Here is a 16,747-nt window from a genome sequence, read left to right as displayed (position 1 = left end):
ACATGCATATTTCACTATCGGGTGGCAATAATAATAAAAAATCTCCAATAAGTGTTAGTTGGTTATACGTAGTAATTTAGTTCCGTGGAGTAGGAATATGTTAGCACTTTGAAATTTAAAAATTAAAAATAATTATAATCGTTTCGTGACAAAATTGCGGTTTTTGAATTACACTCGTGCAACTCTCATAAGTGAAATATACACCTCAAGCGAGTAGCTGTATATATTGTCAAGAGTTATAAAAAAAAAAATATATATATGATGAAAAAAATATAGGTATGAAATGAAAAACTGAAGGCTCTTGGCTCTTATGGAGGGTGCACGTGTGAGTGTACCGTCCATGTGCATATATTGCATATTATAATAATGTGTGCGTGTGTTTCATCGAGTTGATTAGACGTAGAGCAAAGATAAGTGGAGTGGTAGCGAAAGCAGCGGTAGGATTCGCGACGATAAAGTCGATGCGGGGCCGAACAAGAGAGATACGCAAGTCTAAAGTGCAATGTTATTATTATGGACAGGGGTGTAGTACATCTATATAAAGTGATGGTAGCCATGTCACTACTACTACTATAACTACTATATATACGTATACAGCTGCTGCTACCACTACTGCCACTGCAGCTTTTCCTGCTGACGATGCACTCAGCCGACTTGACAACGACAACGACGCGTTTCGCACGATGATGGTGCACCCCCTAGTACTCTCCCCGTTGTCATCTCATCTCATAGCCCTTATATACGCTTTGCAATTTTCCGACGCAATTCCGTGACAGACTACACTGCCACCACCAACACTGCCGACAAAGTTTTGCCCTCCTCATTAGTGTCAGACCGAGTGAATGCCGTTTATTCTTTTATCTCAGCTAACCCCTTCGACGACTATACGGTTTCCACTGGCTCATCATCGCTTGTGGCTGTCTACCAGTTTCAATACCCCTAACCTCTCCATTGCGCCCACTGTCTATTTATTCGCTACAAGACTATTCAGTTGGCCGAATATTACTCACGGCAGCGCGGCGCGAAGAAGACTTTCTGAAGACAACAACAACACAAACGTTTAAACGATCAAATAGATACTGCGAACCCTGTCAAAGTCAGAATTTCGATTCCATCACGAACATTACTCATATACTTCTAAGAAAATTGCCAAGAAAAAACTAAAATGGACGTTCTTTGCAGGCAGTCGATAAATATCTTCCCGATAGCACAAATTTGTATGGTTTTTTTTTTTTAAATATATTTATCCAATAGGTTTATAAAGTCATAAACTTTCTCTGTAGTTTCAATCTAAAGATCAACGTACGATAAGACGTTACCAACATTATCGACTTTGTTTCAACCTTCTACGCCAAACGGCCAACTCCACCATATTATAATAAAAATAATATAATGTTCTAATATTGACAATATTAAAGAATAATACATACGCTATATTTAACATAAATTGTTAACAATGATTGGAAAATTATAAACCGTATCATATAACCAAAATTAGTAGGTACTTAATACGATATAATATTCATATGTATTCATGTACCATCGAATGGCATTGATTCTATAATACGCGCATATACAATAATAATACATACTGTACTGTATGTTTCAAAATAGTCAAAATATATTATACCTGAGTTCAAATAAATACTAGACACACCAAATAAAATGTATTTACATAATTATAAACTCTATTTAACAATTTAAAATTTTTTAATCATAATATCCTGTCACCAAGTCAAAGTGATTTCATACTATAACGAGATTAAAATAACTTAAACCCTGTCTAAGGATACAATTTCATTTGACGAATGGCAAAGTCGATAAGGAAAGATGTTCATGGTAATAATGAAATTATTTACAATTAAAACTCAAACTTTAATCCCACATTCTTAAATTTAAATAGGCCCAATGGAAAAACGTTTAAATTCAAGTAATAATTATATTAAACCGGATTAGTTAAATACAATGAAACTTAATTTTAAATACATAATGAGAACTATAAATTAACTCTACGAACTATTTGACTCTTGAGTGCACTAGAACTAACTCACACGGAATCGAAATCCTCTTTCACTCCACCACTATATATATTTTACTCCATGATGGTGTATTGTAGATGGACGGATAAAGTTTGAAAATTTAAATAAAAATGACGGGAAACGCATTGTGTGTTTCGCCTATGAAAACAAATGCGGATAAAGACTTAAAACAACAATTCATTTTCAGTGGACAAGTAGTGGTTAAAACCTGGCGTAAATATAAAACAAAACAAAAAAGTACTCGTTTGCATAAAACACACTTCCCCTGAATGTTTTATATTCTACATTGGCGTAAACAATACAATCGAATAAATTTCGGTGAATTGTCGCTGTTCAAATGAACTTAATAATCCCCAAAGCAACAGCTCCAAAGAGCAATAATAATAATAATAATGATAAAAAAAAAAACACCGAAGTAAAACTATGTTTGGGTTTCCCCCGACCATTACAATCCTATTTGCTCATGCATAATTTTGTATTAACATATTAGTACAGTCCCACGTTGATTACGCGAAGTCGTTAAGTAAAATATGTTTCACACCTCGAATATACATTTATTGCTTTATTTTCACATAAATAAACTATACGCCCGAAACACAAAAATTTATATATTTTCAAACATATTTTATGCAAATTTATTAGTAGCTATACGGAATTTTTAAGGTTATGTCAGTTTAGGTTATCTGTTCAATTTGTTCAAAACGCTAAAAAAAACCGTTACTACCTAAGTATGAAACTAGCATTGTACAGACCTTGTGTTAATTATTACATTTACCTTTACTCAAATAAAGATAATATTCAATTAATGCTTACAAAATATATATAAATTTAAAATATTAAGTAAAATATTGAATACTTATGAAGTTATGAATATATATAATACTATTTATTTATTTTTTATATTCATAAGCAACAGTAACTATAGTCATTAACTGTTTTTAGGGGGGGGGGCGGTTTGTTCAAAATACATGTAGTATATGTGGCAAGATTTGTAACTAAAATTCGAGTGGTTACCCATCCAGAAGCTAACAACACTGGCCGGTACGTACACTCAGAGTGTTTCCGCAGTTGAACGTACGACCGCACCACACCGCACCACACAGCACCACAATACTATTTATTGGAACCCACTTTTAAATGTGACAAATAAAAATAAAAAATTATCATTATTCTTTTAAGAATACTATGCGCATTGAAACACAATACCTACCACTGTTTTCTTTATAATATTTTAACAATTATTTTTATTTCTCCGCGTGTTTTTTTCTCTATATTATGCTCTTATACAAAAGATGATTTTCTAGTGACATTTGATGACTTATATAAAACTAAAACTAACATTTTGTATTTTCCGATCCACCGTCTGAGTTCAAAATATTAGAAAAAGCTTTTAAAGAAACCAAGTTTTTATCATCTCTCTGACCGTCGAACAACAATCAAAGTTTGTCTTCATAGAGCTTCTCCACCACTGACTATAATCTCACGAGGTCATGTTTCGTTTTACACACGCGCACATAAAATATAAATAATGCACTCAAGCAAATCCACTATGTATAGTAAGGTATGATGTAAAAATTGTATTATTATTGTTATTATTATGTGATTTTAAAACAGCATCATTTATTCAATTTATTATTGGAATTTAAAATAAAGGTAACAATTAAACAACTATACACACGGCTCGTCCGTCGCTATCATATAATAAATTATTATTAATATTTCCATAACTCGCCGAATTTTAAGAAGTGGTTGAAAAAAAAATAGGGATCTACGCTTTGATTGCATATACATACACATTTGTCACAACTATGAACTTTATTATTATGCTTTGTTTTCAAGTTTACTCACTGGTGCGAAATATAGTGTGTACTAAAAATGTTTATTATTGTTTCACTTTTGTCCCGGCGATGCCTACAGGTACAAAATTGTCATTTACCTCAAAATGATCACGACTTCCGGCAAACAGTACGAGAATTACTATATTACTATTTAGATGAGAAGTTTCGGGCCGGAACGGCCAAAGTCCTTGCGGGCCCGACTCGGTTACGCGAAACACACTACGGAAATTATATCGTAAGGCTCGCAAGGGTGGATACATGTTATGTGCAATAAACATTGGCGCAAGAACAGGGAAAGTTTAGCGTGAACGCGTCGTTCTGGGGGAGCGAGAAATGGTAGTTTATAGAACTCTGGGAAATTAGGTTTAACATTGAATATTCGAAACCGGGAATAATTGGAATGGCCCGAATATTTTGACCTTCTCAGGGCATCAACATTTACTATCTCATGTACCATTACCATTACCATTACACTACCGCTATACATCCGTTAGTACCATATTACTCGTATATTATTGTATTTAGTGCGTAATAAAATTAAACCAACAATCCAAAACCAATTTATACGACACTACAGAGTTTTTTTTAATATGACATTTTTTACTGTATATCGTAGTAAGTGCAAAGTAGGTATTCGTTGGCGATAATAATGATAACAATAATAATCAACAATAATGATTGTTAAGATAATAAGAACAAAATATGGAATATACGGATTAAATTATTTGTATTTTACATCATTTTCATTTTTTTTTATCCTTCAAACCAACTTTTTGTGTGTACCTACCATGGTATAAGCACGATTATTTTCAACAGACTCAAATATTTATTAACGAATTGGTTATGGTTAAAAATAATACTTCAGAAAATAATGAGATAAATATGACATTGCAGTGAACAGTTGAATGACTTACTGTAAAAAAAATGAATTATTTCAGTACTTGAGGATTAAATTATTAGTATCACCAATATTATCTTTAGAATACATAAAAAAGAAAATATAATATTTTACATTTTTTTTATACATTTTTTTTAAGTCAAATGTTTTATCTCAACAGTTAATAATTCAAAAATGTCTCTTTTTTAATATTATCTTTTTGTTATGAATTTATTTATTATATGATATGTGTGTTTGTGTTTATTATATTGAATATAATACCTAGAAGCAGTTATATAACGATGAGAATCTCCAATGTTAAAATTAAATATATACCTACATGGATAATAATTAATAATATAATTTTTTACTTTGAATTAATATAAATAATTGTAATAAATGCAACCTAGCCAAACACACAATACTGATATTGGCTACAATAATTTTATTATAAACATTGCAGATTCAATACAATATGCAATGTATAAAATATATTATATACTACTTATTTAAGAATGAATATGCGTTAAAGCAATAATAATGCACAACAATACTAAATATATGTACATCATGTCACATGACTATTACATTACTTCTGAATGATTGTGTTAGGAAACCCTTTGAGGTTATACAAGTCCAAGCAGTCCGGTAAAGCAATCACCGATCATAGGTAGGTACTATTGCAGCAATGTCTATACTTAAAATACCTACTTGTGATGAGTGAGTAACCACGATATTCTCTGCTAATTGAAAAGTCATCGAGTAGTATTTACTCGATTTATACATTCGAGTAGGCGAGATAAAATAAATAGGTTTAAACACGCGTAAGTCTGATCCGCAATATTATACGATGCCTAACTATATAATACGGCTATACCTATGTATATTATTATATAGGTAACTTGCACGTTACGCGTATCGTTTTACCACTTCAGCGTTTAACGTAATACGCAAACGGAATGGTTGAGGTTCGCTCTGTATACATATATCATTATATAAGATTACGCAGCTAGAGGTTGCAAGTATGCTCGTTTACAACCCCCCCCCCCGCTCCTGGACCTAGAATAGTGGTATGTATGTACACAGACGGCAGCAGATAGTACCTATATTATGGGCTATGGGTATGCGATGTGTGTGAGGATTAAACAGGAAAATATATTCCCGTTTCCGGTTTAATGTTCGCCGGTGTCTGTACCGTGTAAGGGTCGAACGCTCAAATGTATGTGTGTGCGCGTGCGCGCGCCATAGGGTGCTCTGGCTATTTGTAACTTTACATGTGGTAACGGTTAAGCGCCATAACTCACCTGCGTGTCCGGTTATCGCCTGGTTCCGGTAAAAACTTTAAAAGTGTTGGTTTCGCGCGTTGAAAAATAGCGGTCATCGCACGCGCCACCCAAGAAATCGATGACTCAGCTAGCGACCGACAGTGTATATTATATAGGTACCTATTATACACCACGGAAAACATTCATTCAGGCTGTACATTATTGAATAGCCGAGAAATGTAAGCATTAGATATAATATAATATTGCAAAGTAAAATGATGTAACGAATTAAATGTACCTTTTAAAATGAATATAACGTAATAATATTTCCATTATATAATACAGTAAAGATTCAGAACGCATGCGTAGAGGCATAACAGCTTATAGATAAAACAATGTAATTTGATCGGAGGAATCGGAAATATCTAAACAATGCAGAAAAGTAAACAAAAAAATGTATGATTTAGCGGTAGGTTTAATAATATATAGAAAAATCGCTTTTCGAAAACCATAAATATCTATCTACGAAATTCTCAAGTTGTTTGCACGATTTCTTCGAGATATTAGTAGTCGTCGCTTTAGCTCACACCTCCTCACCTGTAAGAACGCCAAAGTACCCAGTAATGTGTGTATATATATATATATATATATATATATATATATATATATATATATACCAGATACCTAACCTAACCTATACACATTATATGATTTATGGTCTACCCCGAACGCGTGGAAGCATTTTTCGCACACTCACATTATAACAAAAATACCTACACACGGCGCCCGTATACTATTATTATACGCAACGATCCGTATACATCACAACCACCGATGTGATGGAAAGGTATTCGTGATGCTGTTTTGTGAATCTCTAAAACATTCTTCTTGAAAGTCGTTTATGATGCGATGAGAGAAATCTTCGTGTATATAGATGATACCTATTACCCATAAAAGCCGTCGGGCCCTTGGTTGGCATTCGCGTTGATTTATTATAATATCTACATACCGATATTATAATATATGAATATATTATTATTTTTTCTGAAATACGGTGGGCAACGATGTGTCAGAAAATAATAGTATGATCATGGTGATAATAATAATATAAAACGATACTAGAACGACGATCATCGAGTATAATATGTATAATTATATGCGGATTTTATAAAATAATGCGAGTGTGTACAGAATAGCATGAACCGTTTGCATTCAAGAATGATAATAATTAATAATAATAATATAAAGGTTAGGTATAATTTTTCAAATTTTTAACAATGTACGATCTATGATTACTAGATAGTATTGCAGTTATCGACGCAAAGATTAGCGAATTACCACTGAGTTTTTCATAATTAAACCGTGCGTATAATTGTCTAAATGATTGTAAATTGACTCTGGAATACGAATCCATAAATAATATCACGTGGAAACATTTAATAAATGATCAGTCAAATTATGGTTACATTAGTGTACTTCTACTTGAAAAATAGGAAAAAAATCTACTTCCGATATAGTATCAAAATATTATAGAACTAAAACCTACAATAAACATATTATAATTTTATATTATAGCTACAGCTGTATAACCTGTTATTGTAGTCTGTAGACCATTTTACCAGTCCATAGAACATTTTATATCATACTTTATTCTACAATTGTAAATTCTATTGTGCTATTATAATACTGACTACCTGAGTTCTATCCACCTATATTTTATACTTTATTCACCAAGTAATAGATTGAAATAAAACTGCAGCACAGTATTATACACAAGACTAAATTCATAATTATTATTAAAGATGCCAAAATGCTCACGAATGTCTACGATTTTAGCAATTAGATTAATTTAACGTTTACTCCGACAAATAAAATAAAATTAAACATTAATTTAATGGAAGTTTAGAATTAACATTCAAATATAAACAATTTCCATTTAAAACGCACATTTTCAAAACACTTAAAATAGCAGTTATTTACATAATAGAATTATGTTCCCTTAATATGTAAAATACATATCTAGATTTAATGAATTAATTTAACATGCGAAAACTCTTATAATAGTTCTAAAAAATAATTGTAACAATAATATTGTGCACCAATTCTCATTTCTGTACATTTTGATTATTTTTATAATAGCAGCTATATTATTATAATATGGTGCATTTTATTAAAGGCATAAATAGCATATTACAACGTATTATATACATAAGTCATTAAATAAAATGACATTTCTGGACATACCAACTGCAAATATCACGAAAAAAATCTATATAGAATGTATTTCAATGTGGTACTTATAAGTATTATCGGGTAGTTCTCAAAACAAAAACGAAAACAGACTCGTTATCACAAAGATAGATTACTCTAAACCTAGGTATTCAACAATATATTTTATACTCTAACCAGTCCCAGCAATAATCATAGTTTTATACTGACAGAAAATAACGATATAAAAATTGTGGCGCCCTCTAGGTTAGTAGTAAAAAAATATAGACATTTGATAATATTACAATATATAGTATAGTTCAGTATAAGTGTACAACATTACACTATTATAGGAGATAGGACGATAGTATGAATAATAAAATTTGATTATTTATTTAAGAATGTATAAACTTTACGTCATAAGTCATAACAGATGCAACGATAAAATTTTAGTAGGTATAGAATTTAAAAACGGATTAATTAATTTGATTTTAAGTTTTAACAGACCATCGAAACGTAACTAAAACATTAAATTATCAATAATTTTAAATAGCGAAAAATCTGAAATATGATTTACTGTAATTTAATGATATATTAATTTAGCGCCACGGCTACACTATTATACTGAGTAAAAACTGAAAATGTATTCAGCAGTTAAATCCTACAACAAATAATAGATAGTATGATGAGGACGTTTATTCAGGAGGGTGTTGCTATGCTACCTAATGTATTCTTTTATATACAACGAGCACACGATAGACAGTAAACGTTACGATGATTAGGTCGAATTTTTCGATGACAAGGAGCAGGAGACAAACACAAATTATTTTTGCACATTTTAACATACGAACGAAATTGATAAAACAATAAAAAGTATTAAATATACCTATACCATTCGTAATAGGTATGTAGCACGCTAATTGTAGCGACGCTACAGTATAATAGTACGATACTTTATTTGTAGCGATTGACGTATAGCGTCGCCTTATAATATAGCGAAATACTATAGCGTGCTAAAAATGTACGGTTAGCGTAGCGAAAATTTTCATTATTTGATCGGTACCTATAATATTTTTGACGACTATCAAAATATCTATTACGATTAAATTTGTTTATTTATATTATAATAATGATGATTGAAGTTTTTCCCTTCCATATGCTATATCGTCTATTGATATAATGATATATATGTTAAAATGTAAAATGTATTTATGTAAAAAATAGTACTAAGTATTTAAACTTATGCTCTAAGTTTAGCCAAGAAATTGCTCGCTCCGTAAATATGTTCTATGGATCCACGCCTGCCTCACGTAGTTAAATCCCATCCAAACGTCCAGTGAATAAATGTCAGATCAGTATAAAATACAACCACTAGGTAGTTTTTGATAATACAATTTTTTACAAATTTAGCGAAAAAGTAGCGCGCTACGTTTAGACAATAGCGTTAGAAGTAGTGCACTACATTTAAAATTAAAGTAACGATAGCTGAAGCGAGCTTTTTTTTTAGTGTGAAGTAGCCATAACGTTAACGTGCTAAAAAAATCTGTAGCGTCCCGACCACTGGGTATGTGTTTTGAGTTTTTATTATTTTTTTGTGATATAATAAAATACAAATTATAAAATATATATTATAAACTTTTCAGGGGAGCAGTTGAATCCGGTTTTGTTTGCCCATTTTTTTATGTTGTTGGTTGTGATTTGAAAAAGACGGTTTCTGGGTTATAACTAATATAATAGTAAATAGACAATAGTTATAAACGCGTGTCAAACGGACCTCTAAAAGAACACAATTGATAGGTATCCCGTATCTAACATTCGTTGACCATTGCAGAATAAAAATTAAGTATAGGTACTATTCGATTTTCGGAGCTTTGAGGTTAACGAAATATCAAAAATGACCGCCAAGCATTATTATTATTACATGTAAATATTATTCGTCGATACCTACTTGTTTGGTCTAATATTGTATAGTCATATTGTAGCGTTTGCTTCAATAAAGATTATAAATGGCCATATTAAAATCGGTGGACTTGTGACTAATAAAATAATGCAGCATAATTCAATTTCACACGACAATATTGATTTAATTTTGTCTATTTTAAATATAAAATCAATAAATATCGATAAATGTGTAGTCCCTGTGGCGCAGTGGAAAGCGTACTGGACTTCGGATCCAGGGGTCGTGGGTTCGACCCCCACCAGGGACACTGATTGGAAATTTTTTCCGATTTTTATCGATATTATACTGTTTATGAATATGACAAACGAGGTTCAACTTGGTCGTTATACGCCCCGCCACTCCCGCACTCACCCACCAGTCCATGACGGACGACGCCGTGGGGACAACAATAATATTCTAGCTAAAATTAGACCTCTGCTGGTTATTGTTATCGGCACCGCTCATATTATTGTTATCGGATTGATCGTGTCGTTAGCATATTATTATTATTATCATTCACTGTTAAACGTCACAACACTCAAACCTAAAATTGATTGTTATAATAATTTTATAAATAATAAATATGAAAATAGTTCAGGAGTACAGTAAGTTGGATGATTACCAACAAAATTATTTAAACGTTTGAAATTCAACTGATACAATAATTTTTTTATATCGTAGATCATAGACCATAGTAGATGAAAAACAGTATTGAAATATTTTGATTGCAATTCGTTTTTTTAGTATAATTTAACTAGTGTAATTATTGGTTGATCCACGCGACGAACTTAACCAATGTAAATTGGAAACCCGCATGCGTACAGGTAATTACTAATTGTACAACGGGTTGAATTTTTCAAAATCGATTATAATATAATACATATTAAGCATAATACATAACGATAAGGGTGATGAATATTATCGTCGCGAGAAAAACTGAGTTGTTTTTCGAATAATCTCGATAACACCTAGTTTCATAGTAGTATTTGCATGATAATAAAAATGTACGATTTGGATGCGAAAAAAATTGAACCTCCCACTGTGACGACTGAGTTCAAATGCGCAAAATATATTATTATATATTATTCAACATAATCGTCGAATTATACACAAAACTTCAGCAGGCGGTATTTTCCGGAACGGGTGTGCTGGACGAGCCGCGGGTATATAATATAATATTATATATATATAAGTAGATGCTGTATGAACTTTTTGACGCCCGCCGCTCCGATTTCCGGACGTGACAAATGAAACTCTATAATAATATAAACCTTTCCGAGTGTGCTTTCCGTATATAGACTCGCATAGTCCCCGAAGTCGAGACCCGTCCGCCTCCACGGTGATTTCGCTGCACAACCCCTCTCCCTCACCGTCCACCACACAGCAGACTACTGCAGTGGCCTCACGATTGACGGTCGAGAAAAGCAATCCGTCCGACAGATATAATTATTTAGTCCTCAGGAACGCGAGCTCAATGCTATATACACATAGACACGGGCGCATGCATATTATATTATATACACATTATACGTGTATATAACTATATAATAATATATACGACGACGACCAGCGAGCGAAAACTTTTCAATTAACTGATGCTCAACGTGTAGGTAGGTACTGCGGAAAACCCACCCACGCCCCGCACCCGTTTGCCAATGCTGCAGACGCAGCCGACCGTCATAATATAATAATAATAATGATTATACAATGCACATCACATTGTGAAGTCTACAACTGCAGTCGTAGTAGGTATCTACAATAATAACTAAAGCTGTACTGCAGGTGCACTGTATGTCTCTTATAAATTATATATTCTTATATTCTTATTCTTATTCTTATTATATATTGTATAATACGGTAAAACTGCTGTTGCTAATGCTGCAGAGCATAATATTTCTACCGTTTACATAATATTGTGTGTCACCCACTCCTGCAGCTGAACGACCCAACATATAAATATTTATATATGCATACATTGTAATACATCGTGAGGCATGCAGTAGGTTAATACGTATATAGGAATGCAATCTGCAGAGACCGATTTATATGCCACAGTTATTAATTAATTGTCTCGGCACGATAACGTTTAATGTTTAAACCATAGACTTATACCACCTTAAAAAAAAATTATTAATTTATTAATATACACAATGTAATATGGTATAATAAGTACATTACACAGTATTTTAACTGATTAAATTAAATCAAAACTATGCAAAAAATAAGATATTTTTGTTTAAAGTTTATCTAAAACGGATACCATTGGGACCAAAAAAAATATTCCGTTTTCACAGGTTTCCGTTTAATTTTTTGAAATATAATTCATTAAATCACATAAAATTTAATATTAAACTATTCTCTTGAAATTCCATGCACATATTATTATTGTGTGATAAATAATATTATTTATAAGAAATAAAAATCTATTCATAAAAAAGTAAAAACATAATATTTAACATGTCGAAAAAAATATAATATATATGCCGTGAGCTGTATAAAAAGTGTGCGAACTAAGCAACTATAATTAGGTAGTAAATTGCACATAGCTACTTAGATTTTTTTGAATTATATATTTATATACATATATAGTAAAAAGTGAGTTTATACGGTCACTTATCTCAGCGATGCGAATTATTACTGGATGTAATGACATGACTTGGATAAAGGAATCACCATTTGAAACCATTTGACCCTTCAAAATTGTTACTGTAGACTGTCTTAAGAGTAAAATCGAATAAAATAACGAGTGTATATGCTTATGCTTTGCTAATAGTTGATTTTGATATTTGTGTAAAATGTAATATTTTGTGTTGCCGATTGTTAAAAAAAATTACGTCTCCAATGATACGGTCGGAAAAAAGCGCATCAATCATAATATAAATTGCGTTATTGTTACGATCGCTGTGACCCGAAGTGAGAGAAATTTCTGGGAATACACGTTTCGAATGTCGACCGTTTTGGAAAATGAACCAAGAGTGACTGCATCGAAAAACATAGGAGGTTTTTTTTTCAAAAATGTATTAGGTACAATGGACCATAGATATATTATGTACATATAATATATCTATGTATAGTAGATTTTATATATATATATATATTTATTTACTATAGATGGAATAAGAATATAGTATATAATAGTACAAACAACTAGAGAAAACGCGGGAAAAGTCATTTAAAATAATTTTTCTCCGTCCGTAATTTCCCCAGTGCATAGAAATTACCGTCCGGGATTTTTGATCCCCTTCCACTGAATGATATAGCTATACTTTTGTACTGCACGTACATATACACCTATCTTTCTTGCCACTCTCATTCAGCTGACGCCACATAATAATCGATTTATAACAGTTTCTCGTTTGGGCTTATGCATTTCTACCTATCTCTCTCTCTCTCTCTATGTGTGTGTAGTATATATTATGTACATGTAGTACACACCTATAGAGTAGGTACATATATATAAATATTCTCTCCCTGCTCCTCTCGCCTCTAGTCCCACCCACACCGCCGTCTGCCAATCCCCCGGCCACCGCTCCAGCGATTCAGCCGACCTATTTTACGACCCCCGACCGGCACGGCAATTCCTCCGAGGGCCACCGCCGCTGCCGAGGATTATCTTCCTCTCGGCCGAGACGGTGGCGTGTCCAAAAACCCGAGCGGCAATAAAAAACGGTTAGTGCGGGACACGACCAAGAAAACCGTTCTATAATGCGTTCCAGGTGCTCGAATACACCAGCGCACAAACACGTATTCTGCAAATATATATGTAAGTATTTCATACAGCTGTGATGTAAGTGTAGGTAAGTAGGTATATACCGCATGCGCATACGCGGATAGGTAGAATATATATGGACGTAGCAGCGGGCTTAGGAATTTTCAACGGCGAGGTTCAGGATATTTAGTTTCTAGATCCGATAAAATAGGAGTTATGTTTGAATAAAAAAAAAGGAAAATGTAGATCATTACGAAACTCTAAATTATTTTCAGTACGAATAACAATAGATAATATATTATGAAAGTATTATTTATTATTAATAAATTATTGTATGATATTTGTGATTTGTCTGATTTAAAAGACTAATCTTAAAATTCCCGTGGCTTAAATAACTTAAGCGCGGGGTCCACTCTGCAGGCATGACAAAATATCATACAAATATAAACTATATAGGTATGACAATAATAATAATTTAGTAAAACTACAGTCGTACTGGGAGTGGGAGGGGGCGTATCGATTTAGATTTTCGTTTTTTTTATTATCATTATAATATTTTGTCGCCCACCTAAAACTATATCATTGTGATACATTATAGTCACCGGCATGTGCGGTGGATTTCGTTTTTTTTTCCACTAAAACGTTTCACGACGGCGGTGGTGGTATATTGTAATATCATAATATAATAACGCGCTGTATAATAATATTGCAGGTATATACCGTGCATGTTTTTTTGCGCCCCGAAAATACGAAATGTATGTTATTATAACTCGCGTTAGGATTTTCATAATATATCGCAGTTATTAATTTTATACAATATAATATTATGATTATCTCTATCGTTGGGATTTGGCGGCGTTGTCGTCGTCATTCGGGTTGCAGGTGGGTTTACCCGACCATATATTATCATTATTACTTTACATATGATACGCACCTACCTATATACCTACGCATGCATTAGATTATTCGTAGGTACATACATACGTATAATATATTATAACTTTGAGAAAAAGCTCTCCGACCTTTTTTGCAGGAGACCACTATACCGCGAATCAGATAATGGTGCTTCTATACTGCTGTAGTCCTTCCCTTTCCGCCCAGCATAACACATTTATGACGGGTTTTTCGTTTAATTTACGACCGAGGTAACTGCTTTTTATTTTGTTAAATTTTTATGTTCTATTTCAATAGCTACCAAGTTATAATATGAATGCGTAGTAAATTATCATCGAAATGTCTGTAAATATTATTTAAAACATATTGTACAATGACGTAAGTACATAATATCGGTATTGTTAAAGTTATAGTTTACCTACAAATAGAATACTTCAAAAAATCGATCTAAGAACTATAATTGACGCTTAACAAATTATTAAAATCGAAACTATGCACAATATCGTAATGATTTTCGCCTATCGTACATTAATCTTAGAAAGAAGGACGCAGGTAATGAGCAGAATGTAATAATAATGGCGAGCAGGGAATCTTTATCTCCAACTATCATTTAATAGTAAGTTTAGATACAAATATGAATACTATTTATATGTCAATGTATTTAATTTAATCAGTTAGGTTGGATACATTTATTTTCTAAGCTCACAATTATTATTATATTTTTTTTTCTATATATTAATCAAATAAACAAACGGAAAAACTTACCGGTCCAAATTGCTCAAAGTAGTTTTTGACGTCTTCCAACGTTGTTGGCGCCGACAATCCACCAACAAAGATTTTTTTCGTTCGAGTCACCATCTGAAAATTATTACGTAATATTTAATGTGATTTTTTACATTTCATGAACAAAGTTAAAGTTAAATTGTGAATAACGATATTTTTTTACGAAATGTTTATCCTTTATTTAATTTAAAAACTTCTGATATCCTTTCACAAAAATGTATTAAAATATTCGTTTAAATGTATTAAACAAATGTACAATCATATTATGTGGTCACTTAAAAAATAATTATAAATGTTTTGTAATATAAATCATATAGTTGTATTATTTTGAAATAATATATTTAGTGTAAGTGGAATTAAAATATAGTTTATAATTGGTGGTAAATTCACTAAGAATATAATAGTAAATACACTTAAGAGTATTTATCTAATTCTAAACTTAAACAGAATTCCGTATAAGTCGTAACGAATCTAAATCCGAACACTGAACCCACAATATAATATAATATACACAACGTTATGCACACGAGACAACTTATAAGCGGCCTAAGGGTATGGTTTGTTATTAATACTTGGTTACTTCAAAATAACCATCTATTAGTATTTCTGTGAAAAATGAAATAATAATGTATTTTACACTAACTTATTTACGAATTGTTAAATCCTTTTTTTTTATTGTAATTAGATACATACAACTCATCAGTACCTGCCTGTGAATAATACCATTATTATAACGTTGAGAATGTTGAGATTTGTCAAATATAAAATAATTATAGTATATTTTGATTTATTATAATTCTATTACAGAAAATATTGTATATTATATATTATATTGATTTATTAAAAAAATAAAATATATCTATAACAATAATTCGTTATTCGTGTAGATAATATGATTATGTTTGTACAATTAGTTTAGGCTATCCTAAACAGGCATGTAAAAAGTTTTAAACGTATACGTATTATAATGTAAACCATTATAAAAAAAATCTACTTATAACACGATTATGCACGCACGTTTACGCACGCACGCCCAGATAATAATATATATTTTATCAAGTAATATTTTATTTCCAAAACGTTAAACAAATATGTTCCGTAATTGCCACCGTAAAGGGTACGTGTACAGTTTTGACAGCATTGAAAATCACTCCAACACCAATCAGCCATGTGTTTATCTCTATGCAGAGTTGGT

The 16,747-nt window shown here is 31.8% G+C and overlaps 1 protein-coding gene and 1 non-coding gene across 11 annotated transcripts in view; one reads left to right on the top strand and one right to left on the bottom strand.

Annotated features, from left to right (window-relative positions):
- Rbp6 (RNA-binding protein 6) overlaps window positions 1–16,747 on the bottom strand; it is a 410,061-nt gene that overhangs the window by 97,541 nt on the left and 295,773 nt on the right. For all 10 annotated transcript variants that reach the window (XR_016192063.1, XR_016192064.1, XR_016192061.1 and 7 more), the window contains one exon: window positions 15,535–15,627. Coding sequence is in view for 6 of the 10 variants with exons in the window: in XM_089229288.1 (XP_089085414.1) it covers window positions 15,535–15,627 (93 nt within the window). In the remaining 4 variants the exon portion in view is untranslated. The remainder of the gene's footprint in view (window positions 1–15,534; window positions 15,628–16,747) is intronic.
- Window positions 10,362–10,434, top strand: TRNAR-UCG (transfer RNA arginine (anticodon UCG)). Its single transcript has one exon. It is a non-coding gene; the product is annotated as a tRNA-Arg (tRNA).

Source organism: Diuraphis noxia, unplaced genomic scaffold (genome assembly GCF_037042655.1).
Source record: "Diuraphis noxia isolate RWA-SAM2 unplaced genomic scaffold, SU_Dnox_SAM2 contig0005, whole genome shotgun sequence".
NCBI classification, from domain to species: Eukaryota; Metazoa; Arthropoda; class Insecta; order Hemiptera; family Aphididae; genus Diuraphis; species Diuraphis noxia.
The sequence above is the reverse complement of the archived record's forward strand: the minus strand, read 5'-3'. Positions and strand labels throughout refer to the sequence as shown.